This window comes from Meles meles, chromosome Y (assembly GCF_922984935.1).
Source record: "Meles meles chromosome Y, mMelMel3.1 paternal haplotype, whole genome shotgun sequence".
NCBI classification, from domain to species: domain Eukaryota; kingdom Metazoa; phylum Chordata; class Mammalia; order Carnivora; family Mustelidae; genus Meles; species Meles meles.
The window spans coordinates 4,462,026-4,489,947 of record NC_060088.1 but is presented as its reverse complement, the minus strand read 5'-3'; the positions used below and the strand labels follow the sequence as shown (position 1 = coordinate 4,489,947).

The following is a 27,922-nucleotide window of genomic DNA, read 5'->3' as shown; positions in this document are numbered from 1 at the left end:
GTGAAGTAACCATTTACCTTTTCAGAAGCACCGTTCTCATTAAGGGGAAAAAAAAAAAAATGTCTCAAGCAGCCAGACAACATGAGTAATTAAGAAAATTTCCACCTACTCAACGTGACCCCAGGGAACACGAGGAAACCCTAAAAAGGGCCCCCCAAAACTATTTTAGGAAGTGTTTTATCTGATCAACAGGTTAATGGTGGGACGGAAATGATTCCGGGGGGTTAGAAGCTGAAGATAAATACACGAGAGTCGCTACTGACAGTCCGTCAGGGTGGCCCGGACTCTCTGTGGGGTGTGTGCCATGCCTGACGTTGTTCTAGAAAGTTGGCTTTAATCTGTGTCCTCATGCTCTCCCAAACCTATTACCGACCAGCACAGAGAAATCTGACTGTCAGTGGCCCTAGAAAGGCAATGCTTTGTGAGCTGCCATGGGATTAGACGCAGAGCCAAGATCCCATTTATCAGGACACATCTGCCAACGCGCAGACATTTACTCTCTCTCCAGTGGGAAGCAGTACCCGCCGAACGCAGGCAAACTTGACTTAGTACTTTTTCCAGAACAAATGGTCAAGATTTCCAAAGCTTTGGTCCCGATCTTCTCTATGACGTGGAGCTCAAGAGATCCCACAGATGGGGCATTGGAAAGCCTATGAATTATCTATAGTATAAAACCAAGTTCAAACGCTTACACATTGAAAAAAAAAAGTATATGGGCAAAAATGAAATCCCTGAGATGGGATTACTTATCTCCCCTCCTTAAGTCCCCAGGGATATGGACACGATGCTCTGGCTTTCGTGCTGTGGGGGGAGAGCTGATGTCCTTTGTTATGACGTCTCATCGGTCATCTGAGGGTATCTTTAGGGAGGAACAAGCAAACTATCGTAAAAGGCACCCAACACCAGATCTTGTTTGATTCCCGTTCCATCAGACTCACCATACCCATGAACGTGGGGATCACCCTTCAGTTATCTCATGGACTTTCACATCTCCAAAGGGACATGAAAATTTCACTCAGAACATGTTTAGAAGACATCCCTCATCACTTTGCAAAGAGCTGTGGGGAGGTAAGCATCTATCAGGCCGCTTGAGGCATTCATGTAGGTATTTTGTTTTTCCTTCTTCCGGGTGATGAAGACTAACAATGGAGACCTCGTATTTAAAACACAGGTTCCCTAGCACATTCCCATCAGACATTGGCATTCTTCCAATTTTAATGAGCCGACTGACCGCCCTAGGAACCACGCTAACAGGAAGACTCTAATTCTGTCCATCTGGGGCCTGCAGAACTTCTGAAACGCTCCTACATGACACCTGTCTGTCTGCAAAGGCCATACTTTCAGAAGAAAGCGTACATATGATTAAATGATTAAGAAACACTGATGTATAATAAAAGGAGATGGTTGACACTGTACGGATTTCAAGAACTGCAACAGTCATGAGATTTGGATACAGTTTCAATTTCACACCCAACTTTACACCCAGGAAAGAAACATAGTAACATAGACTCGGGATTCTTAGGGGAGTTACCAAAGGGAAAAGCCCAGGATTCCAACGCGGCTCTCCTACAGATGACCCTCAGCTCACTTTTGCCAGAACGTCTCCCTCCAGGCAGTTCCTGTGTGGGCTCCCGTTTTCCGGGAAATGCATCCTTATTTCACGCCATACCTGGTTGTTATGATAATGTTGTGATTTCCTCCATTAAGCCTGTCTGTGCCCTCATCACAGCCGTAATGTGTGATTTATCCCCTGCACCTGTGCTCGCCATCTGGGCTGTTTCACGGCTCGACTCTGCTATCTTCTTTGTGTTAACAGTAACCTCTGGCCCACCCCCCCAACACAACCCCGGGGCATTGCATTTGCTGAAAATAATCTGAATTATTATTCAGCTCATTCTCATCCCCCGTAAGCTCACCGGGGTTCTCCTGCATCCACGAGGCAAAGGCACGCAGAAGAACAGTGTCCCCGCGTCTGTTCAGGGCAATCACACACGTGTGCGGGAGGAAGCCCAAGGCTGGCGTGCCTGTGACTCAGAGGAAGCCACTCCGAGTGCACGCTTGCGGTCACTGCTTCCCTAGCGTCCTAAACACCACAGTGGCACAGCGGACCGGGTAGTGGGGGCTCTCACCACTGCTGCAGAACTGTCTGCAAAGGGCATTTGCTCAGAGGGACCAAATGCACTTCCCACTCGTGAACCCGCCAGGCCGTTGTACTTCCTGCACGTCCCTGTCTGCTAGAAACTAAGGTTTGGGGCTTCTGGGGGGCAGCGCTGTGCCCTTCTGAACAGCCACCGGCTGAGCCTGCCCTGGGCGTTCTCCAGGCTGCATCGTGGTGGCGTGCAGGGTCCAGTCGTCACTGCTGACGCTCAAGGACACCACCCATACTCACCGTTATTTTACGAGCGGGGTCTTCATTGCTGTTGCGTTTTGTTTATTGGCTTGGGTTCTACCATCTCCAAAGCTACAGACACACAGTCCGAAATTCCACTTGCTGTCACAGACACCGGCATATAACTCGGATTCTAGGCCTCCCGGGCACACGGGCTCACACTGCACCGAGCTCCCCTCCTGGCTTTTCCCCCTCATTTATGTGACCTTCGGGTCTCCTTCTGTGTGCTCAGGCTCCCAGGGAGAGTTCAGCCATTCCTGCTGAGGCTCTGGGCAGATGGACTCTTCTGGAGGGCATGAGGTCCAGAGTGGACCATCTCAAACAGAAGCTACGGTAGCAATCGGATATTCAGAGATGGTGTGAATTCAAGTTCGCTTTTTCATCAGACTTTTTTCTCACCCATGGACTGTTTCCAAGAGCTGGCGACTTCCCCGTCAAGCCCACGCATCACCCCAGAGTTCGGGAGACAGTGCAGGGAAGCTGCACCCCAGTAAACTGAGGGTCACAGTGATTTCGAGGCATAATATGCACATTTCAGGCAAAAATGTCTCCCACATGTGGGAAATAAGAAGAAGAAGAGGCAGCATTTGTTGACTACCTGAGCTTTTGGGGCACTGTGGGCCATGCTCTGAAGACACGACTTCAGAGAGTCTGACTGATTAATGCCATGAATTCAAGCAGGTAGAAGACAGCTGTGGGGGCCATCATGTCTGATCTCCGGACCAGCCCTAGCTGGATCCTGACTTAAAAGCAACAGGTCTCAGATCTCCCCCTGATCCCAAATTCTAGCCTCACCTTTCAAATACACACAGCGGTACACAGTGCGATGTTACCCAAACACTGCTCAAACTCCCCATCCCGGGTCCTAATGCCTCGTCTTCCATGCCTAGAAACAGTAACGAGCAAATTAAACATGTTAAAATGGTTAAGTGAAGGGGCAGGAAACATTATCCCAAACACTGCTGTCCTGCACGACCCACACGGACGTCTTACTGTTTTCTGTAGCTGGTGTCTGATTTTGAATGCAGTTGTCTTTACGGTATACGGGGCAAACGCAAGAACATGGGACTTGGTCGAGTCTTAGAACCCAGGAGCTGGAAATGCACCCTCACACGGGCTTGTGCAGAAGGCGCGCAGCTGGACAGGAGCAGTCTCCCGCCTGAGGTAACGCAACAGCCCAGATTCCCCTCCAGCTCCGAGGACAAGGGGCGGCGAGTCGGCAGCGGGCGATCACGCACAGGCTACGTCCCTTCTCAAAACCGCACTTTCTCGCCTGTGAACAACACGTGAGAAAAACACCTCCCGTAAACTCATGAACCGACACGCAACACTTCAGTGAGTTACTGGAATGACCGAACGATTCCACAGGTTAGCCGCTGTCGGTCAACAAACCTTCCTCCTCCACACACAGGGGGTGGCGGCTCATGTCCGTATTCTCAAAATGCGCCCACATGTTTTATTAATCCCGTTCGAATTAATTGGGACTTGATTTCCTGGATAATTTATGATGTTACTTGGTTTTTGGAAAGGATTTATCCAACAGCATTACAATCGATTCATTTCAATTCGAGATGTAAATTCAAGGTAAAATAATATCCATCCAAGCCCGGGAACGTGAAATTAAGCTTCGGGCTTTGTAAAAACGGTAACATTCCTAGAGAGTTTATGAAATCCAGAGGTTAATGATTTATGGGCTAAATTAATTTAGAGAACCAGAATCAATATTCAAGACAATGCATCTCCAACTAAATATTACGGCGGAATGTTTGTCGGGATCGCCAGACGCGCCTTGGTCCTGCCTGGGTGACCTCCTCTGTGTTTCTCCATCCCCTACTGTGTACTTTTTACACCCCTGGGCCAAGGTTGCAAAAACCGCTTTTTGCACAAAATGGACTACTTTCCTACAGATGCAGTTTTACTGGTAACTCATACAGGAACGAGAGAGAAAGGAAGATGTGCACCGTACACGTTTCCTTTATTCTTGCTGCCCTGTCATTGGGTTTTTCTGATACTGTGATTTACGTGAAGCTTTCCAGATGTGCTTACGCGCAGCACACACACCACCAAGAATCGGTTAATGGAGAAAAGCATGCCCTGGTGAAGATAAGGATGAATCTGTCAGAACAAAGCAAGGCAAGTGAACACAGATGAGGGCAGAGTCTGGGACCAATGACGGCGATGATGCAGGATGTCTGACGGGTGTGCCAATGGGTCCGACAGAGTCACAGAGGAACAGACAGAAACTAACTTTAAGGGCTCCACCATACAAGACAGACCAAGAGAGCATCAGATGGTTCTAACTTCATGTCCCTGGTGGCCCTAATGTGTCTTTGTCTTTAGCCACACAATACTCCCCATTGGGCTCTCCGGTAGGAATTATAACCTTCACTCTTTAGAAAGTGCTGAGCACAAAGCCTGATAAATATGTTTGAGGAACTCATGTCCAGTGGGCACGAGGAGCTCCACTTTCAAATGCCAGGAGGTCACCCACATGCACAGATTCCAGATCTGTGAGCAGATGGGGACAGAGAGCCAACGAGATTTGCAGAGCTGACCTCCAGAGGCCCAGTGAGATTTGCAGAGCTGACCTCCAGAGGCCCAGTGAGATTTGCAGAGCTGACCTCCAGAGGCCCAATGAGATTTGTAGAGCTGACCTCCAGAGAGCCTATGGGATCTGCAGAGCTGACAGTCACATACCTGGATATGTCATCCTTCCCCCTAAAATAAGGGCAAGCCCTGTGACCTCTCCCATGGCTGCTATCAGAGCAGAAAGGAAACCAAACAGCAGGCCAACGGCATTTCATACAGTGAGCCTGGGAAGAGATGGCCCTGGCTTATGGCGTCCATTTCCAGGGCCACCTAGATCCAGGTACCAGCAAGGTGAGAAGAGCCCTCCTCCACATAAAATAGATGGTTTCAGTGGGAGAATAAGGAAATGGCCTTTCCGAGGCTAGCTGCTGTGGCACGGGCATGGACTCCAAAGCAAGGTCAGGAAAAATGAAGCTGTGGACAAAGTAAGCAGAGGTCACCTTTGGAGGCACACCAGCAAGGCCATCTCTTGACTCCTGGTGAGACAGGCCGGGAGGAACTCGGCAGGATACTCACGCTCTTGCAAACACAGAGGCAGGGGACTGCATACAGTCTGGAGCGGATCCTGCCTGTCCTCGCCAACACTATGGCTGTCCTGAGTCTTTCACAGTGTTCTGGTTAAGGATTCCCTTTCTCCTTCCCCAGCCTTATGGACAGCAACCGTCCTGGGCCAGCGGCACCTGAGCAGCACTCGCTCCTTTCTGCTAGAGCTGGGTTTGTGCGGAAGCAGCCCCCAGCTGGGATGCCCGCCCAGAGAGACCCCTGTGCATAAAACGACAAAGCATTTCAGAGACGGAGGCATCCACCCTATGTGTGAATACCGTTAATTCCTTCCACGTCAAAATAAATCACAATGTGCTTTGACTTCTCGGCCTCCCCTCCGTTTAGCTGCAAGACAGCAGAAAACAAAGCCCAAATGTCAAGCTGTGTCAACGAGGTGAAATGGCTTTTTTTTCCTCAAAGTCAGTCCTCGAGGCTTCAGAGATGGTCAAAGAAACTTACTGACTGTAGGCTGTCTTCTGCCTGAAGTACAGCATGTTTCCTTGCTGAAAGTCAGACGCATAAATGCACTTATACGATGGCTGTTACTGATGAGACTTGGCAACGCACAGCAGTGCCGACGAAGGTATCTGACAGGCAATTCCACCTGCCAATGATTAAAGTTAAAATCCTTAAAATGCGGTAATTTTGTCACATTGGCTCTCTCCCGAGTATTGTCTTACTTGGGAACGAAACAACGTTATGACAACAGCGTTCCTTCGACAAGCACTTCCAGTAACCGGAGAGGTGCACGTGGGCAGAAGCTACGCTTTGCCACGACGACGGGCTCAAGGCAATTCTGCAGCTCTATGTCACTGAGGACTTGTTTTACGACGTCAGGGACTGGGAAACCTCAGAAGCCAATGGGTGCACCTACAGTTGGAGGTGTGCAAAGGATGACATCGGGTGTGCAATTGGCAAGCACCCACGTTAAGTCTGGAAATGACAGACCTCTGTCCCCATGGTCACTCTCTGCATCGGTGGCGTTGGTGGTGCCCGGTGGAGAAGATCTATTTTGGATCGAGAAGGAGTCCTTTATGGAAATGTGCTACTTTTTCCCTACTGCTTGGGAGCAAATAGAACAATGTACACAGTCCTGCCATAAAGAAACTGTCCTCTCCAAATGCCTTGTTCCTAAGGAAACAAGAGTCCTGAGCCATCACCGTCTCCAACCCGGAGCTCTGGCCCTGTGTTGAGAGGCGGGTCCAGTGGCTGAGCCCAGCAGCCGGCTCAGAACGCAAATGGTGAGCAACTGCCAGGCTCTGAAAAAACCTGAATTCCCGTTGCACAGGGCTCCTTGGAGATAGATGCGACTCGTACAGACTGCAGGCACAGAGTCATGCTCAGTGATCTCAGAGGACAGAGACATGGAAAGATGGCGGTCACCCCATTGTCTCACGGGCAGACAGGTCACAAGACTCCAGCCCATGAAACTGTGCCCTGGGACATCTATGGCCATGTGCCTTCTGCCTCCAGCAAACAAGCATCATGGAGTATACTGAGAGAAATGGCACAAGGGAGGCACAGAAAGACAGGAGGGAGTCGATGGGAGGTGTGCGCAGCCGTCATCATCATCATAATAGCAAACCGTGCAGAGGTCTACATACAACCTGGGCCCGCTTCAAGACATCCCAGCAACACAAGCAATGGTATAACCCCATTTTACAGACAAGGAAAGAGAGGCACAATGAGAATGATAATCTGCCCCTGCTTCCAGCCAGGAGCTCCCGGGGGTGCAGCAGAACCTTAAGCTTCAGGCCCCAAATTTCCACCCTTCCCTAGCACCGCGGCTGCCAAAACATGCACAAGTCACGTGTCACGAGGCCATGCATCCCGCTCAGTCCCATCATGGATGCAAATGCATGGTCTTGGGTCTGGATTCTACCCTTGCCCCTTCTCAGCTGAGAGAGCCTGCTGGGGCACGCCACTTCCCTCCCACATGCCTTGCTTTCCATATCGGCCAAGTGGACTAGTGAGGGCCCGTCCTCAGGAGACCGAATGAAGACTCCTGACGCCTGGAGAGAGAAGGTGTCCCGAGTGAGGACCAGGATGCTTATTATCAGGAGCATCTGTGTCGTTACGGCAGGGGCAGCTGGTAGCGGTGTGGCCATGGGACATTGGAATGACGGAGAGAAACCAGAAGAGCCAGAGGGAGACGCGAACACATGACCCTGAGCCACCCAGTTAACACAGCCAGGAACAGTCCACATCCCTAATGGCCTTTGGCCAATCATCTTATTAGGCGGAAGAAAGAACCGAGCTCACGAATTGCTTGCTTTTCATTAAATCATATGTTCGCTAACATGTGAGAAATGTCTTCTAATGATCCCTAATTGTTCTCTCCCCGTGCTGAATGCGAAAATCAATGTGGCTTTAACACCGGTCATTGAAAATCCCGGAAATGAGACCGACACACGCTAGTTTCTGCCTCCTCCCTCTCCCTAACTCTCTTTGAAAGTGAAACAAGTAAGTAGATGAACTACAAGGAGAGGCCATCAAGGGGGAGCAGTGCAGGGTCCCGGGAGCACACCCAGAGCTCTGGGACGCGGGTGGGATCACCAGTGAGGTCAGGATGCCCCATGGCATCAGCCACGCGCTTCCTCCTTGCTGCCTGGGAACACGGAGCAGAGCAGCAATGTCCTGTTGGGGGCATTTGGGGACAGCTGCTCCCGTATAAGATTCTGTGCCCCTAGGCAGGAGCAAGAACACCTGCGGCGGACAGGTGGTGGGGGAGGGGTGCAAGAGACCCTCCTGCGTGTCCTCATGTACTTTAGCACCAAATCCACTGGTGATGACACAGGGATGAACCGTCAGCACCGCCCACTCACAGAGCAGCCCTTCCCTCCTGAACCACCTCGTGCTGCTCACCCTGGGACGTGACCACTGGTCGACACCTACCAGGCTGACAGTGGCCGTGGGGGCCTCATTAGTGTGAACTCTGCACACGCTTTGCAGGAAGAGTCTGACCTGCTGCCTGCTGCCCAGAGGCAAAGTGCAGCACTGGGATAGCACGACCCATCTTCCTCAACAACCACGCCAGCCAGGAGCGCTGACCACCTGAGACCAAAAGCTGTAACAACGAGCGAATGGTCACACACCTGTTCCTTTCCATACTTCACATACCTCACTGTAAAGCATGAGACCATACACACATTTGGAGGAAACACAAGGGAAAAGATACATAACTTTCTAGGTAGAAAAAGCCTTTTTAAAGCCCATCAGCAATCCCCAAAGCCAAAGAGGAGAGGCACTCAAATTTGACCACAGAAATTCACCACAAAAGGAGTCTACAAATAAAATGAAAAGACAAAAAAGCAGGAAAAAAATTTGTAACATACAACAAATAAACTATTAATGTCCTTCACATGTAAAGAGCCCATAGAAATCAATAACAAAAATGACAGACAACACGATAAAAAGCACGGAAGGGATATGAGAATGGAATTCTTAGGAGGAAAAACATAACTGCATGGAAATGTATAGTTTCAACTAAAGGTGTAACTGGACGGAAAGCTGAAATGGTGAAATAGCAGTTTTCACCTGAGAAACAGAAAAGTAAACATCTTTTCCAAATCATAATACCTAGAGCTGTTGAAATTATGAGAAAATTAGCATTCACACACATCATCAATGTGTGTCCCCCTGTAAAGGTTAAAAAAAGACAAGATGTTTCAGACAGTACCTACTAAAATTTAATTTTCTAAGACCCTTTGATTCAGTACTTTTAATTCTGGGAAACATGTCTTTCAGGAATGTTCCACCAATTCACAGAGATAAACAGAAGAGAATCGTCACCACGGTGCTGCCTCAAACAGAAAAACAAAAACTTGGTAGCAACTACACTGTCCCTCCTAGAGGAAAGCTTCAGTAAGCTGAAGTTTAAGAAATACGATGTGGAAATCGAAATGCTAAAGTTGAAAAACAGCCCAGTATTTACTTGGGTGTTAAAGGAAAATGGCAAAAACCCATGCGGAGAGTTTGCATAAAACACTCTTAATAATAGGACCATGTCTTAATTTATTACATGATATTGGCAACACATGATATTACATGATTTTCTACAAAGCAGTAGAATCTTTGTCTGAGATCGTCAGTGAGGCTGCCCATCACGGAGAAGGCACGTCCGTAATGTCACTTGGGTCTGTGTTCTTTGGTTTTGCTCGTGTCTGATTACTTTGTCAATCAGAAAAACAATTACAATGAGGACAACATTCAAATGGATGCCAATGGACAGGTACCTCCAAGCTGTCCTCCTGAGCTCTGTGCCCCCAGGACTCAGCGGTTGGCTCATCCTGCCACAGGACAGCCTCTGGATGGACAGAAAACTGTCCCCATACAGAAGCACAGAGGGAAGCAAGATCCCACATCGGTCGGTGTCATCCCGCACCGGCCGCGTCCTGCATACCACTTACAAGGGAGTCCTCGAACATACATCTCAGAAAGTGACAATCACGGAAAATCCTGGCACAGCTGATTTTATTTTCATGTACGCTAAATTCATTTATTTTTTCTTCACGTCTGGAAGGTGTACGAACTTCAATAAAATTATATTCTAGGAACAACATCCCATATAGGATGTTGAGGAAGTTCTGCATTTTAAAAATATGTGTTAAGCATTCTGACCTACCTCCACGGCACATTTCCTGAATTCTTTTGCACACGCCCTGAAGCTTAGTGCAAACCTTTGCAAACCAAGCATGTGATTTCTTTATACTATCTCTTGATTAAATCAGCTTGGCGACCGTGGAGAGAAAATTATACCTAGGTAGGTCCGTATTAGACGTCCCTTTACAGTGCATGCATTATCCTCACTTCCTAGATGTCTTCCTAAAGTTTCCGCAACCTCATTAGGTATCCTGCATTCAGGTAAACAGTGCTCTCCAGGAGCGATTTCACTTCTCTCCTGGCTAGGTCTGCTGGAGCAAAAAATTTGTCCACTAGGCAACACAGGGCCTGGGAAGAGACTGTCAGTCGGCAGGGTCTAGGTCATGATTATCTTGGTAAGAAGGGCTTACCGGGACAAGACTGGAGGTCGTCTTTTATCTGACTCAGAGCTGACATACCACGCTAAGGCTATACACAAGATTTGATAGTCTGGGATAAGCTAGTAGAGTTCCTTGTTTTGCTGCCTTTTCCAAAAATCAATCTCCGGGGCACCTGGGTGGCTCAGTGGGTTAAGGCCTCTGCCTTCGGCTCGGGTCATGATCCCAGGGTCCTGGGGTCGAGCCCCGCATCGGGCTCTCTGCTCGGTGGGGGGCCTGCTTCTTCCTCTCTCTCTGCCTGCCTCTCCGCCTACTTGTGATTTCTGTCTTTCAAATAAATAAATAAAATAAAATAAAAAAGAGTCTAAAAATCAATCTCCACTTTGGGGAATTAGCATCCCATGGAAGTTACTCAATTAAACAGATTTAACAAACTCTGCCCAAAAAGTGTGCTATTCACTGGGTGTGATGCCAAAACAATGAACACTGTTATGCTGTAAATAAATAAACGAATAAAAAAAAAAGTGTGCTATTTAAGATGCACCTGGAGAGACACAGGAGGTCAGAGGACCCCGTGTACACACACACACACACACACACACACACACACACACGCACACACCCGCCCCCAAGCAAATTAAAGTCTGCTGAAAAATTTCAAAAGGGAATTTTCAATGAAGAGAAGCACCAGTGTGAAAATAAAATCCAATTTGTTGCTTGAGTTGAGTTTTAATAATTGTGTCAGAGAAGCCTTGGGATTCAGAAAAAGCCAATGCTGGCTGAATTGTTAAAATACACTCTGTAAGTAAACTGAGTGCTAAGGTTAGCAGCGGCAACTTGGAGAAGACTGGACGGCCTCGGCTCTTCACCAGCGCATCCTGGGACTAGGGGCGTAAGAAAATGTGCTGACTCTGCCGCATAAATGACAACAGACTTTTTATTTGTTTAATTAAAAAAAAAAGCCAAGAGAAATGTCTGCTTTTGTTAAGAATCCATATAATATGGCATACATATAAGAATCCATACAATATGTCATATATAACTTTAACAGGTTTTCTGTATCATTCATTATATTACTGAAGCTTTTCTTGGGGGGGTAATTATTGTTAACATTATGATTTCAGAAATTGTAACGCTCAGTGCTACAAAGTATGTACTGATCTGACACACTACGTTGACACAACCAACTCCCTTTCCTAGTATTTATCTTTTTTTTTTTTACTTTTTAAATTTCTTTATAGACATATAATGTATTATTAGCCCCAGGGGTACAGGTGAATCACCAGGTTTACACATTTCACAGCACTCACCATAGCACATACCCTCCCCAATGTCCATAACCCCCTCCCCCTCTCCCAACACCCCTCCCCCCAGCAACCCTCAGTTTGTTTTGTGAGATTTAAGAATCTCTTATGGTTTGTCTCCCTCCCTTCCTACCCCCAAAACCCCCCAGGTTGCATCTCCACGTCCTCATATCAGGGAGATCATATGATAGTTGTCTTTCTCCGATTGACTTATTTCGCTCAGCATAATACCCTCTAGTTCCATCCACATCATCGCAAATGGCAAGATTTCATTTCTTTTGATGGCTGCATAGTATTCCATTGTATATATGAACCACATCTTCTTTATCCATTCATCTGTTGATGGACATCTAGGTTCTTTCCATAGTTTGGCTATTGTACACATTGCTGCTGTAAACATTCGGGTGCACGTGTCCCTTCAGATCACTACGTTTGTATCTTTAGGGTAAATACCCAGTAGTGCAATTGCTGGTCGTAGGGTAGCTCTATTTTCAAATTTTTGAGGAGCCTCCATGCTGTTTTCCAGAGTGGTTGCACCAGCTCGCATTCCCACCAACAGTGTAGGAGGGTTCCCCTTTCTCCGCATCCTTGTCAGCATCTGTCCTAGTATTTATCTTTTAATCCATTCCTTTGTACACATGCGTTCTACACCTCAGGGATTTTCTCTTTAGTTTAAGTAGCTACTATAAGTGCCTTTAAACTGGTTTGTTACCAGGATTTTGCGTTATCTTTTTTGACATCAGGAAATTTTAAATTTTACATGAGTCTATCAATATTGTCCTTCACTATTTATTTATTTATTTTGCTTTTAGAGCAAATATTTATCTATTTTGCTTTTAGAAAGAGCTTGATCAAGCATATCCTGGATAAGTAAAGCCCAATGGTAATGATGTTCCTGCATTCTTTCATGGGTCAATTTTCCAAACTCAATCTGCAAGGGGAGCTCGGTTAGATGAGTGGGGGACAGCAGCACAGCACAAAACCAGATTAACAGCAGACCAGGTGTCATATGCCACCTCCGAGAGCTTGGGTAAGTTACTCTAGTTGCCGAAACTACAGCTCCCTGAGAAACTGCCTTCTTTGTCTGGACCAGCATCACTTTTTTCCTCTTCTCTTCGTCTTTGCTATTTTCATCATCATCTTCGTCTTCATCGTTCTTTGTCATCATTTTCTTCACCACAACTATTATCTCCATCACCATCACCTTCTTCATTATCATCACCTTCAGCACCATGACTACGATCATCATACCATCACCGTCATCACCATCATCACCATCAGCATCACCGTCGTCACCATCGTCACCATCAGCATCATCACTATCACCGCCATCACCATCTTCTTTGCTATCATCATTACCATCATCACCAACATCAGCAGCACCATCACCATCGTTATCATCACCACCATCATCACCATCACCATCGTAATCATCATCACCATCACCACCATCATCATCATCACAACCATTATTGTCATCACCATCACCATCAGCACCATACCACCATCATCACCATCACCATCAACACCACCATTATCATCACCACCATCATCATCACCACCATCTTCTTCACTATCATCATTACCATCATCAGCACCATCACCATCATCTTTACTATCATCACCATCACCACCAGCATTAACATCATCACCATCACCATCATCATCATCATCACGACCATCACCACCATCATTACCATCACCACCATCACTATCATCACCATCATCTTCTTCACTATCATCATTACCATCATCAGCACCATCGGCAGCAGCAGCATTACCATGATCATCACCATCACCATCATCACCGTCACCACCATCATCATCACCATCAGCACCATCACTACCACCTTTTATAAAATCACCATCACTACCATCCCATCATCATTACCATCTTCACCACCATCACTATCACCACCATCACCATCATCTTCATTATCACCATCATCCTCATCTTCTTCAAAATCATCTTCATCATCCCTCATCCTCTTCACCATCACCACCTTCATCATCATCACCATCATCTTCATTATCACCACCATCACCATCACCTTCATCTTAAAAATCATCATCATCTTCATCACCATCACCACCATCATCACTGTCCCCATCTTCCTCTTCAAAATCATCACCTTCATCACCATTAACCACCATCATCATCATGACCCTCATCCTCATCTTCTTCATTATCATCACCTTCATCATCACCATCATGATCATTACCATCACCTTCTTCACGATCAACATCACCAGCATCACGACCATCACTGTCATCTTCTTCACCACCATCATGATCATCTCCATCACCGTCATAACCACCAACATCATCACCACCATCATGATCGTCTCCATCACCATCACCACCATCATGATCATCTCCATCACCGTCATAACCACCAACATCATCACCACCATCATGATCATCTCCATCACCGTCATAACCACCATCATGATCATCTCCATCACCATCATAACCATCATGATCATATCCATCACCGTCATAACCATCATCATCACCACCACCATCATGATCATCTCCATCACCATCATAACCACCATCATGATCATCTCCATCACCGTCATAACCACCAACATCATCACCACCATCATGATCATCTCCATCACCGTCATAACCACCATCATGATCATCTCCATCACCATCATAACCACCATCATGATCATCTCCATCACCGTCATAACCACCATCATCACCACCACCATCATGATCATCTCCATCACCGTCATAACCACCATCATGATCATCTCCATCACCGTCATAACCACCATCATCATCACCACCATCATGATCATCTCCATCACCGTCATAACCACCATCATCATCACCACTATCATGATCCCCATTCCCATCATCTTCATCACCACCACCACCACCATCATCATCATCATCACAACCACCATCTCTTTTCAGTGCATGCAATACACTAACTACAATGCCAGGCACCACCAAGGTAATCATAATGTCTCCCAAAGTGTAATCATCCTATGGCAATTAACATTATTGTCTATTCTTAGCTTGAATATTCTTAGCTTGAAGTTGTCTTGAAAGGCCAACTTCACATTCACATGAGATTCTCTTTCTGGGCTTCCTGTTCTTCTCCATCATTCTGTCTAGTCTGGAGCCAGGGCAATCCGGCTTCATTTATTTATTTTTATTTAAACTCTACAGAGCACACTTTTAAACACAATGCGAGTGAAAAACACATTCAAGAATTCACAACACATCCAACCTTGGTTGCAGAAGACTGGAGGACGTACTTGTTCCACATAAGAAGCTTATGACTTTTATTACAAAAGGCTCCAACGTTCTGCTTCCCACTACATCAGAGTAGGAACGGTCCCGAGCACAGTCCACTGCAACGTGCACCACAGCTACAAGGTGACAATGAGTCACGCGTTCTGAGCATTTCACTCTTAATACCGCCTCCACGCCATGGAGCTGACAGATGGGGCTGTGCTGTACAGAGCCGGAAGCCAGCATGCTTTGTGTGCACAGACCACCTCCCTGCCTCCCTGAAACCTACTGAAAACCTGGAACTTTGGCTGGTGACCAACCCTTGAAATAATTTTCAGGTCTCCACTGAGCGTTTGATAAAACTGGAAGCTCAGTTAATGAATGTGTGGTCCATAATGGCTCTACTTGCTCCCTCTAAAGCACACCATTACTCATCTGGGGTCTTGTGCAGACATCAACCTCTACTCTGAAAGTTATTGAAGCTAATCAGCTATTCCAGTCACAGGGGAGCGGAGCCTGGTGTCTTTTATGTGCATGCACTCACAAGGAAGGAGCCGGCTGGATGCCCTGGCTCTCCAGTCCCTTGATGTGCTTGACGCAAGAAGCTTGACTTCTTGTCTTTTATCCAAACCCCTAAAAGCATCCCCCACACCTGTGCATACCTGAAATGGTTCCACTACTGCCATGTAAACACTTTTACCTCCTCCCAGGTTTCCAACACATCATGTTTGGAGGTGCAACCCATCCCCTCCCAAGCCACTAGCCCGCCATTCTCCTCCTCCTCATTCCCCTGCCATGGCCTGACACGTGGGTCACTCCCTAATGACCCAAACTCCAAGGCTGAATTGTCTTTTGTGATACTCTCTGGCAACATTTCAGTCAACAGTCTATTCAATGATCCATCTGCTGCCTCAACGCCGGACTGAAAATTACCCAATTGCCCATTCTGAGCCAACACCTGACTCCTGGTCTCCCTCCAAGCAGAACACAGACCAGACAGAGTCCAGTAAGTTATCCCCCTAACCACATCCCTCTGTGCTTCTTGAAGGAATACCCCATCCCCACTGACCCCGAGCTCTTCAAATATTGCTCGCTCCGGTGCATCCGACAACCCTAACGTTCCTAGTAGCTAAACCTATCTGAGTCGTTTCACCTCTTCCTAGTTGGAGGTGACTGTCTTTTGAAGTATTCTGATAACCCCACTCCTACGCTTCTTGGTCTTCTACTCTTCTTGTTTTTCCTTTGGGGAAAACTCTTCTTGGTTTTCTACTCTTTTTGTTTTTCCGTTGGGGATTATTTCTGTTTTGCCCTTCCTCTGAATGGTCAACCCGGCCTTCCATTTTCAGTATGCCTCAGAGGCGAACACATTGTTTCCACGCTTTAGAGGGAGGCCCCGTTTATCAAGAAAAGGAGCATTTAAACACTCAAGACAGAAAACTGATGTCCTGAATCCCAAAGGAAATATCCAGCATGGTGGCCCAGACTACATTCCTCAGAGGACAAAAGAATCACAGAAAGAATGTTACCGTTTCGTTTTTTAGAGCCTGGATGTTAGCTGATGAGAAGGAGAAACAGGGAAGTTCATCTCTCAACTTTCACCTTGGATTTCAATGGAAGGAAACCTTGAGTTGCGACCTACTCAAGTGTTTTCAGTATCTTTTCAAAACACGCTTATCCACTCCCACAGGTGGACCTTCATGCACACGGGTAAAAGCAAGTCACACTTTACTAGCAACCTCAGCACCTTGGACAGGACTTTGCAAGTCTCAGGCGCCTGACTCCCGTGATTTCACCCTTAAATATGATTTTTGGGGGCCCCTGCTATGCTCCTGGTCTGCAGCATTCCAGAAGCAAATGTCTTCTACATGAACCCAACCAGAGCACTTTGGCCCAGGCACATGGACCAACTAAGTGAGGGATTATCCACAGGGTCTCACAATGGTCTTAGAAAGAGTCCATGTTTAAAGGGAGACTCCATTAGACTCACGCCCAATAACCCAAACCTTGGTTAGAATTACGCCATAGGTTTGAGGGGCTCTGACCAACACCCAAGTCTCCTCATGTGCTTGTGTTCCTAGAGGTTCTTGGGACTATCCTGACCTGCTAAATGAGACCTTCCAATTTTTTTTTTCCATTCCTCAAGATGGATTTGATGTGTGACCACAAATACCACGTGCTATGTGCTCAATTCTACGTTGGACATGGAGAAGCACGTCGGCCACGTGCTGTTTTCCCCTTCTGGTTGGCTGTGTGTTCCATCCCTGCACCCAGAGAAGGTGGCCCTGTCCAGCCCCATGGAGGGAAAGGCCAGGAGAAAGGGACAATCAGAGCATCAGACATAGCCACCAGCAGGTACCACATCACAGATACTGGGCAACGGAGACCTCGCTCCTCAAGACTTCTCCATGCCAACAGCAAGGCTGGTGGTGCTTCTGCTGAAGAGAAAAAGCTTATGGTTTTGGTTTGAAAGAAGGAAAAAAAAACCCTCGTCAGCCACGCAATCCCAACCCTTGAAGTGGCAGGGACTTCTTTCTTAGTTGAAAGGACCGATCTAAAGCCCGAGATTTATAGTCATTCACCCCATTGTGCTCGAGATGCATCTCCCTTTGTAGGACCCAGAACGGGCTAGTGGAATCCCGAGCAAGTGCTGATTGATGATGCCTTCCCATGGCTCTACCAACGGCACGGGGCTCTGAATGAATGCTCAATGCATGCAGATTCCGCCCGACAGACCGGAGATGTCGTCTGGAACGGTACAAGGCACAGAGAAGAAACCAGCGGCAGCAACCACGTCCGTCCCTCCGTCTGCTCCCTGTGCCCTGGTCGCCTTCACAGATCCCAAGGAAGAATCACTCCATTTCCAGGTGAGGGAGAACAGCTAGGACGGCACGGCCTCATGATACCGGGTGCCCGTCTGAACGCACTGATGTGGCTTATTCCTCCCCAAAGCTCTACGTCTTCAGAATTACTTGGGATTGAAAATTACACTTTGTGAAGGCGCCCCAACTGTCCCCAGGATAGGAGCGTGGGGGTATCCTGCCAACATGACATGGTGGGCTGTGTGCACTGGCCCCATATGCCTGTCCGACCCCTCCCCAAACTCTCGAGAAGCACATCAGCATTTTGGCTGGGACACGCATTCACCTCTTTCCACGCTGCGTTATTTTTGGATCTCCTGGAAGAATCTTAAATCCTCCATGGTTCCTAACTTCCCTTACGTCAGGGGCCGTATCAGCATTACTCACCGCTTCCAAAAGAGAAAATCAGTCTCCCATATTCAACAAACGTGCGTAATGCAGAACGAGCTCATTCCCTCTGGCTGATGGCTGGCCATCCGGCACTTACAAGGTGGCCTTTCCCATTATAGGGAAAGCGGTGGGACCCGGTGAAACCACCTTCACGGTCTGGGGAAACACCTGCATTCAGGTTCCTGCTCATCACGTCTACTGATTCTGTAGGAAATACACCTGAGGCAGGCAGGTGCGTCAGCCTCCCCCCACCTCCCCCCCCGCCCCGCCAGCCTCACCTGCCTCATCCTCAGAATGGGGACAATAAGCACTCCGCCTCCCACACCGGCACAGAGGCACCACCTCCCACACCGGCGGCCCACCACACAGAGGACGGCACGTGTTCAGACTCCCCGCACCAGCAGTCCCTGAGATCATGAATGAAGGCTAACCACCCGTCGGTTCCTTAGAGGGAGTCTAGATCCAGGATGTGAGTCCCCCACGTGGGGTCCGTGCAGGGCCCCTTCTGTTGTCCTTGAGTCATACCTACCCACTCACCATAGCTACCCAAGATGGTGCCATCCCTCAGCTAAGAATAAGGCAAGAACACAAGGACGTGGCGTGGGAACGGCCATGGAGGGAGCACAACCAAGTAATGAAGGTGTTTGTCTTGACGATGCCTTTCCCGGTACAGGGAACCCTGCAGTGGAGAAAGCTGGTTCCACAGAATGAGGCCATGTCCAACAATATTGAAAGAAAATGCTCCAAAAGGCAGAGACGTGCCCTCTGCCGCTACCCGCTCCCCTCTCATGGGGCTCTTTTGCAGGAGGCATCATTTTCAAGCAAATATGCCCATTTCATTTTATTACGTAATTATTCAGAACGCCGCAGTCCGGTCAGCCTCATAAGGAAAGGCTTTTCTTGGAAAGAAGGGATGTTCCTGGAAATGCCCAGATGCGCGGGCCTGGTAAAATAGCAGAAACGCCCCGACGCATGGATGTCACTGCTTACGGGGAGGACTGCATTTTTTGGCAAAAAGAAAAGCACAGAATCATCTACAAATGGGACATCGGGTTCTAACGCAGCCCTCAAAGACTGGAAACACGCTCTGTTTCATTCTCGAGGGGACCCGGAGGGGAAAACACTGAATGTCAGACTTGCTCATGAGTTAGGGCACGCATCTGTGGCAAGATAATGGAATAAAAATTCATCAGTCCGCGGGACGGTACCAGCACGAGCCCGCGTGTTACCCCACAAACGGAGTCGTCCAAGAAACCTGTCCCTTAAAATCACCAGCCATCAAGAAGGTGAAATGTTTTACTGAGTCACAGCACAAAGTTGTGGAACACGTTAAGGGATTCACAGGCAACATTTCAAGAAGCAGAAACAAAGAGAGGCAGGCTCGTCCTGGTGTCCAGGACAGCCCCAGGCCAGGCATCTGTCCTGTCAGTCTCGAAAAGGGGAATGTTGTGCTTTCGTGAACCCCACCATTCATCACAGCGACTCCCTCTCCATTCTACAGAATCAGAGACCCTCAGAGAAGAAAGAAGCCGAGGGCTTGCCTCCTCTGAATTCTTCACATAAAGACGACAGGCTGGAAGCCTAACTACTTAAGACCTCTGTCAGATTCGTGGACACTGTGCATGGACAGCCAGAGGGAGCACGAGGGTCCTGTCCCCTTGTTTCTTAAGACAGCGGTCCTTTTGAGACTTAACAAAATGGAACAAACCAACACTTGTTCTTCTCATCGTCCCCAAAAGCAAGCAGCATCACATTCAATTTGCAGCTCAAAACCAAATAAACAAAAAAATGCTCCTTGGCAACGGTCAGCTTATTTCCAAATCATGTAGATGAAAGAGTTAAAAACTACCAATTTGGTGCACCGAAAAAACCCAGGAAGAATGAGAAAAGGAAAAAAAAAAAGAGGAAAGGAAAACAAACACAGGAAAATCGTAAGCAACCTGTGGACTGGTGACATTGAGACCACGGTGTCCCCTTTTGTCCACAGGGATTGCACAATATCCACACAAGGGACAGTGTCACCGGCAAAGACAGGCACTGCGTGATGGGTTCAGACCCCTGGTTTCCCATCCCTTGGCTTCCCCGTCACACTACACAACACACCCAACATCGCTCGGGTCTGCCAGAGAAAAGCCAAGACGGCAGGGTCAAGGTGATCTCACGGACACGGAGAGGACACTTTTTTAAAAAAAATAAGAAGTCTTCCCAGCAGCTCTGGAAACACAATGGCACATTTTTCGGGAAGAGAGTAATTTTCTTAGGAAGGAAGAGAAGGAACACAAAGAACAAGACGGTGTAACGGTCCTCACGGGGGCAGCCACAGAACACCAGCCCTGGATGAAGGAAACACAGGGGCCATGGCTCCAGACAGAAGGACATCGCCAGGAGACCTCGCAGCGGTGTGCCCCGGCCGTGCGCGCCTGTGGTCTTCCGCGTCCCCAAACCTACCACTTACCTAATGTCGCTGTAGAAGACACAGCGTTGTGCATGTTTCCTTGTTAACAGGATCCACGATGGGAAAGCGAACACCACGTTGGCCCCTTGTCTCCGTTCACCTGTGCTCGCCGGCCCCCAGACCCCGTCTTCCCCCGGCACTGAGCCGCTGGCTACCGCAACCACGCTCTTGGGGCTGAAGACGCTGTTTATGCTCCATTTACCTTTCTGACTTACGTTTCAGTACCTTTTTCAAAAAAACCCCAAAACCCATCTGCTGTCTATACAGGCATGGGGCGCGGAGGTGGCCCTTCCCAGGACGCGAGGGAGAAGGAGGAGGACTCACAGACGCCGTGAGCACCCACGGAAGACACACACACACATACCAACGCTCCAGTCCATTTCCTCAACAGCGTCGCCGTAAGCGCCGTGTTTGCTTTTGCCGGCGAAGTCCTTGGAGGAGAAGAGGGCCGTGTGCACGTGCAGGAACGACAAGACCAGGAGGAACGGCGTCCTGGCGTTCCTGCAAGAGGAGAGAGTGCACAGCATCATGAGCACGTGGGCCCCGTTCCCACCACCATCCAACTAGCATGACGTGAGGCTGTGTGAAAAGTCAGGCAGCACCACACGGTGACGTCCAACATTGCACGTGTCCTCTGGAGAATGGACGTGTGCACAACGTGCCTATGAAGAGAAGAGTCATGGTCACCCTGTCCGGGCAGAAGGCTCACCTGCTATGTTCTCAACACGTTTCCCCAAGGACATAGCTCTGGAAGGAATGTCATGGGAACAGCCTTGAATTCTATTCTTCCTTCTCTATACAGTGATGAGTAGGAACTCAAGAGCCTTCAGAAGCATATTCCCTTTGGAATATGTACGCACACACACAAGCTACTGCCCGGTACACCCCCATTTCTTGACTTCTTACGGCAGCACCCGTCTCCCCCATCTAATGCCAAGTCAACCGTTCCGCCATATTGCCCACCTTCTACTACCGAACTCGTCTCCTCCAATAAAGGCCCCACCGTCCACACTGACGTTTTGGAAGTTACCGGGAACATTCTTTGAGCTCGTCCCAAGCGATAAAAAAGTGTCAAGTTATTGCAGAAGCATTTCCTCGTTCAGTGTGTATCAAAACAGCCTGTGTTGTAACGGGCGAGAACACGCAGCTGGGAGAGAGCTGTAAGTCACACTGCCAACGGGGGGGCCTTGTTACAACAGTCAGGACTGTGCGGAGTGTGCGAAGGTCTAGGGGTTTCACCCGAGTCTGCTGAGAGGGGTCGGGAAGTCCCAGCTCCTCCTCCTTGCCAGGCGCTGATCTCTGACCAATGCACTTTGAGGAAGCCCTTTGGTTTCATGGAAGCAGTTCAGAGTTCACCTTTGTCCTGGAAAGCGCCAGAAATGCCTTTCCGTGTCAACGGCGCTGTTGTCCAAGTGCCCTTCTGATGGCTGCTGGGCACAGACAGAGTGAAGGACGGACTCGACTGATGGTGGAAGCCCCTTTCTATGGGGGCGTCCACGAGCACACCGCTTGGGTTCGTTCCATCCCCATAACGCCTTATGGGGCCATCCTCAGACCGGCTGCTCATCACCCTTTATATGGAAGGTGGCTCCTTGCACACGGAGGTTCCCTTTGCCTTTTGAAACAGATCATCAGCCTGAAACTCAAACTTTACATGAGCCGGGTCCCTGCTGGTTCACGACCAACTTGGGCACGTTACTGTGGACCATCTGGGTGTCCCTTCAGAGAGGCAGGGCTGCTGCTGATTTCTGTCACTTTCCCTTTCCAAAAGAGCATGCCAGAAAGTGACCTGGTTATTATTCTACAATTAAGTAAAAAAGCCCAACCTCCCCTCCCCCCAAAATCACCAAAAGCCAACCAGCAAACACGTGGAAACCTTGAATGTGATCTACAGCACCTCTCCACGCCAAGTGGGATTTGCACGAGAATCCAGCCCCGAGACGTCTGGTCTACCAGGACTCCTGCCCGTTACTTGTCAGAAAGGGAAGAAGATGCGTTCACATTCAGAGGGGCCCACGGCAGCTGCCGTCCACGCTTACGGTCAGCACCGAGGATGTCTACCAAAGCGTCGCTCTGGCCGCCTGTAAGAGCAGATGCCCTCCAGGACCCTGGCAGAAGGGACACCAAGACGTGACAGGGCACCGACCTCTGTCCCCGGGGCCTCCCGTCTGAGTCATCCTGGGGGAGGTTTCCCCACACCTGGACACACTGCGGCTCCTTTTCAAGAGGCAGACAATGGCCCTAAAACCCGGCTTACAGTCCCCCAAGTAAACACGCCGTGACACCCTCCCTAGATGGACAGTGACATGACCTACGGGTACCATGTTGCCCTCCTCGGCTCTCCTGCTTCTTTGTACATTTAAAGGACAGGAAAACAGGTCGGGCAGCTCAAAAAGTCACCCTTCCATGCTCGTGTGTGATCAGAGCGGGTGATACGGGATGCGGCAGAGACTGTGGTGACGATGAGGAGGGTTCGCATGCCCGAGGGCTTCCGAGAAAATAATCAATACATAAAAGATGTAGAAGGAAGATCCCGCCATCGGCCTCCATCCCAAGCCGGGGCATTCTGAAATGTGAGGCCAGAAGGAATGGACGGGACGATGCCGTTGGCTCAACAGGCAAACCAGGGAGCCTGACGTAATCAGCATCCACGGCCCGGGTGCTCGAGAGCGGTCAGCGCACCACGGAGTTCAAGCCGAGCCCCAGAGCGGGACTCTTATCCTGCAACGTCCGTGGACCCTGGGCGGAAGGGGAGAAGGCAGTCCCCGTGCTTATCACCACACCGTGCAGTATTTCTAGAAGGTTCTCTGCTGTCATCTCTCGACAGAGCTGTGTTTCACCGAGCGGCTTGGCCCTGCCGACCCCAGCCCAGGTCCTGGGTGTCCACGTGCCGTGAGGAGGTTTTAGAAGCACCGGCAAGCCTGGAAAATGCAGAGACACGCAGCAGTGTGCAGAGCTCCGTATGGCAAGGATGGACCGTGCAGGAACAGAGGTCCGGTCCCTGGTGCACAGCAACGGGCCACAAGCCCACGAACCTGCACCTGCGGCAGCTTTGCACACGCCCTGGGCTGGGCCTGGCAGCCTGCTCTCCGGCGAGCAAGTTCTCACGGAGCAGTATCGTTCCCGGCACAGAGAGCGGGTCAGGCTGGTGGGGGCGGTCTGGGTCTCCCTTCCCTGCGCTCTGAAAACGCAGGACACTCCATGGAGTCGGGGGCGGGAGAGTTCTCGCGAACAAAGTCCCGAGCTGTCTGCCAGAGCCATTCAGCACATCGCGCTTTGGGAAGTTGACTGCCACCGTCTTGCAAGCTGTGGGAAGAGACCGAACCTTCTCCCGCCCCGTGCCTTTGCTATGTTTGTGAAAAATACAGAAGGCAGGTCCTTGCCTTCCTGGCAACCTGCAATCATTTCAATCCCGGAGTCAGAAGACGGACGTCCCATAAACGCGGAGTGAAAACGCACGTGAGCAGATAGTGAAGCCGTTTTTTGTTATGTTTTTTTCCTGTCTGCCACGAAGCTCTCGAACAGAATATTCCTCACCCAAGGGCTGAACCTTATCATGCCACCAAGATCCAAAATTGACCGGCATCGGGCGTAGCGGGAATGCAAATGGGCACGTCTGTGGGTTCGGTATGGGAGCCCTCGGAGGCTGCTGATGCCGGTGATCACAGGAGGCACAAAGCAGCAGATGCCGTCAAGTCACCCAGCCCACGCTGGGAACACCACACGGACGCGTACACATTAAGATTGCTTTGTTCCCGTATGGCCGACATGGTCCGAGCCACTAAAACCCCAGAGCTCAGCTCTGCCGGGTCCTGCCGCCGGAACGCAGCTTGAGCTCAGAACTTGCTCCCAGAGAAAGGACGATTCCAGGGGTTCAGCACCCGTGAGTGGTTTCCACCAACACGCCAGTGCCAGACCCATCCCCGTGCACACCCACAGAGAGGACGACAGCAGACGCCTGTCCTCGATACTCACCTGGGGAGCTACAACCCTGAGTTCTGTAACACAGAGCCCCTAAACCACTCATTCAAAATATCAGAATATTTTTTAAGGATTTCATTGATTTACTTATTAGAGACAGAGGCACAAGCAGGCAGAGGGAGAGGGAGAACCAGACTCCCTGCTGAGCCAGGCACTTGACGTGGGACTCAATCCCGGGACCCCAGGACCAAGACCTGAGCCGAAAGGAGACATTTAACAGACTGAGCCACCCAGGCGCCCAGCAATCAGAACATTTTTCAAAAGATTTTACGTCATCTTTGAACTCAACGGGCACTCAAACCGACAACCCCAAGGTCGAGTCACGTGCTTTACCAACTCAACCAGCCGGGGGCCCCGACATCAAAATAATCTTCAAACTAAAATCCCATGGGGGCAGCCGGGTGGCTCAGTGAGTTGAGCGTCTGACTCTTGGTTTCAGCTCAGGAGGCGACCTCAGGACGTCACAAGACCGGGCCCCCCGTCGGGCGGCATGCTCTGTGGGGACTCTGGTTGAGACTGTCTGCCTCTGTCCTCCCCAACTCACACACTCTCTAAAATAAATGCATAAATCTTTAAAAATAAAATGAAAGTCCATACAGGTGGAAAGACTTCCAGAAAGATACCGCACGAACACACAGGCTCTGCTACGTCTTGGGTCGCGGAAGGCAAGTCCTTGGTGTGACGGCGTGAACACAACGATTTCAACTGTTGCCGTTGCAACAGCAACAATTGCAACTTTCTACTTGACACACTTTTGTCCTTTAATATGGACACCCCGTTCTAAAAGCCAGTCCGTCCAAGCAGAGTTTAAAAAGCAGCCTGATTTCAGTCTTTGCTTACGTCCCTCCAGCATGTGCACATTGGCCTCATCGGCTGGGCTGGGCTTCACACGGGGCTCTCTGTGCAAGGATTCCACGGACGCAGCCTCGTTGTGACTCTGAGGTCTCTCGTTAGATCAAGGGCTTTTTGGCCAGTGAGGATGCCAGGCTCTGACCCCGTCCATCACCATCTGTGACGCCCCCTCCCCAAACCCAGTGTGATCCAAATAAAAATACCTAAAGCCACCCACATGCCCCACCATGCAACAGGTGCAGGAAAGATCCTTTGCTGGTTCTGGCTGTAAATTCCCTGCATGCATTCATTCATTGTCCGAACCCAGAGACAGCAAGATACTAGCATATGTAGCAAATAAATACATAGGTAGGTAGGTAGATAGATAGTTTTCCTGCAGTTTAGGTAGTAGGACCTCAGAAACAATTAGGATTGTCATAATAGGAAATGAGATTTGAGGGAGGAGATGCATTTTCCAAGGTGGCTTTGGAAAATCAATCGCGTGTCTTGGCCATCGCTAGAAGAGCATCTTAAAAGGTGCAGAGAGCCTCCTTAGATGGACCGTCAAAGAGGAGAGGAATAGGAGAGTTTATTCACCCCCTAGGAGTAAATCTGTCCTGCTCGGAGTAACTGTTCCAACACAGACAAGACCAGACAGATGGGCTGGTACAGATTCCTGACGCTCACGCTCAGCCCAGAGAAGGGGACAGAAGGCCGCAAAGGGCAGGAACCAATGAGCCTGGGAGCAGTCAACGTGTGGTCAGGGCTGAGGTGCAGACAGAACAGCCATTCCATCATTCAGCAGGGGTTCTGAGCGCTAAAAAGAATAAGCTAATATCGAGACCACTCGGAAGTTCCCCCCTACGGGGTTCCCTCTCACGAACCAGCATTTCTGCTTTCTCCGGGAAAGTCGACTGCACTAGCCCGCATACCTGTAGGGCAACCGCTCACCACCCGGAAGGAGCTGAGCCACGTCCCATTCCCGGGGGCCCTACGACAGATACCATCCATCCCTCATTCCCTCAGCAGCCTGGACCTGCCGTGGACCTATGAACTCGACGTCCAGCGCTCATGCTTCCCGATTTCCAGTTTAGGTCATGATCCCAGGGTGTGAAAGGGATCTGTGTGTTTGATGGAGAACGGGGGGGTGTGACAGCGCCTTATCCACGCCCCACTCCGTCGGGGATGACACGGATCTGGATGCGGAATCACGAAAAGCAAGCCTCCCTCCACATGTGAAGATGGCTTGCAGGATGCTCTGCCCGGGACGGGGGCAGCTTCGAAGAGCCACAGGACCCCTTTGCTCCGAACCCGTGTCCCGGTGACCCATGCACGGCAGAGGCTCACCCAGGGGCATCTAGCCTTACCGAGCAAGACCGTTTTTCAATTACCCAACCTTTCCGCCGGTGAACACGTGTGTGTGTGTGTGTGTGTCCCTCTGTACGGCCCTTAATTCTGATGGGATGCACTACTGTTGCCGTGAATTAAAGATCAACGTCCCCGCTCTTCCTTTCTGGCTTCAACTCTTACTGAAACTAATCAAGTCATCCCACGATCCCTTGCTTGGCAACATGCTCTGGGCCAAATCACAGCCGCTCGTGAGGGCCACTTACACCACGGTCTGGCTGGAGGTGTCAAAGGCCTGGCTGTCGAAGGCTACCCTGTTAGTGCATTCCAGGCTTCTGACTGTGCCCAGTATCGACGGCAGCAGAACCGGATAAAAGGTCAGGTTTCCTCATGGCACACTTATCAGCGGCCCCACGTTTGAGGGCTTTATGAGGACACCAACCGCCCTTGCAGGAGGAAGTCTCGTCTCCTATACAGCTCCAGAGCCCAGGACACGGCAAACGGAGCTCTTCCCCACGACCCTCCCATGAGGACATCATCTCTCCACAGCCACGTGATGTTCCCCGCCCCCGTGCACTCACGTCGCACTCACCTCCCTTTGAGGACCAGTCAGGGGTCAGGGTTTGTTAACATTGCAGAAACAAGATCTCCCCACTCTGGGAAAGCAGAGAGTAAACACAGAAGTCTACGTCTTTTCCAGACGGTGGGTTTGTTCTCAGATGTTGTTCTCAGATGCCCCATCCTAAGCGTAACTGGAAATGACTAGCGTTTATCTCACTTCTAATGACAGCCTCTTAGAATAGCTGGCGGGGAACATGCTGTATACATACAGAATACACTCTGAATTTGTTCCGGACGCGTTGAACGTGTGGGCCTGGGCATCCGAACGCTCGCGGTAAAGTTCGTAGGAATTTACGAACGCAGTGACTGAAGACTGTGAAACCGTACAAATCTCGAGGGCGCGTACAACGCCATCGTCCTTGAAAGCACCCTCTTCAGCCTG

At 49.6% G+C, this 27,922-nt stretch overlaps 1 protein-coding gene across 4 annotated transcripts in view; it reads right to left on the bottom strand.

The window, feature by feature from the left end:
• LOC123935906 (steryl-sulfatase-like) overlaps positions 1-27,922 on the bottom strand; it is a 154,927-nt gene that overhangs the window by 37,702 nt on the left and 89,303 nt on the right. For all 4 annotated transcript variants that reach the window (XM_045996746.1, XM_045996748.1, XM_045996745.1 and 1 more), the window contains one exon: positions 21,125-21,261. In XM_045996746.1, the coding sequence (XP_045852702.1) occupies positions 21,125-21,261 (137 nt within the window). The remainder of the gene's footprint in view (positions 1-21,124; positions 21,262-27,922) is intronic.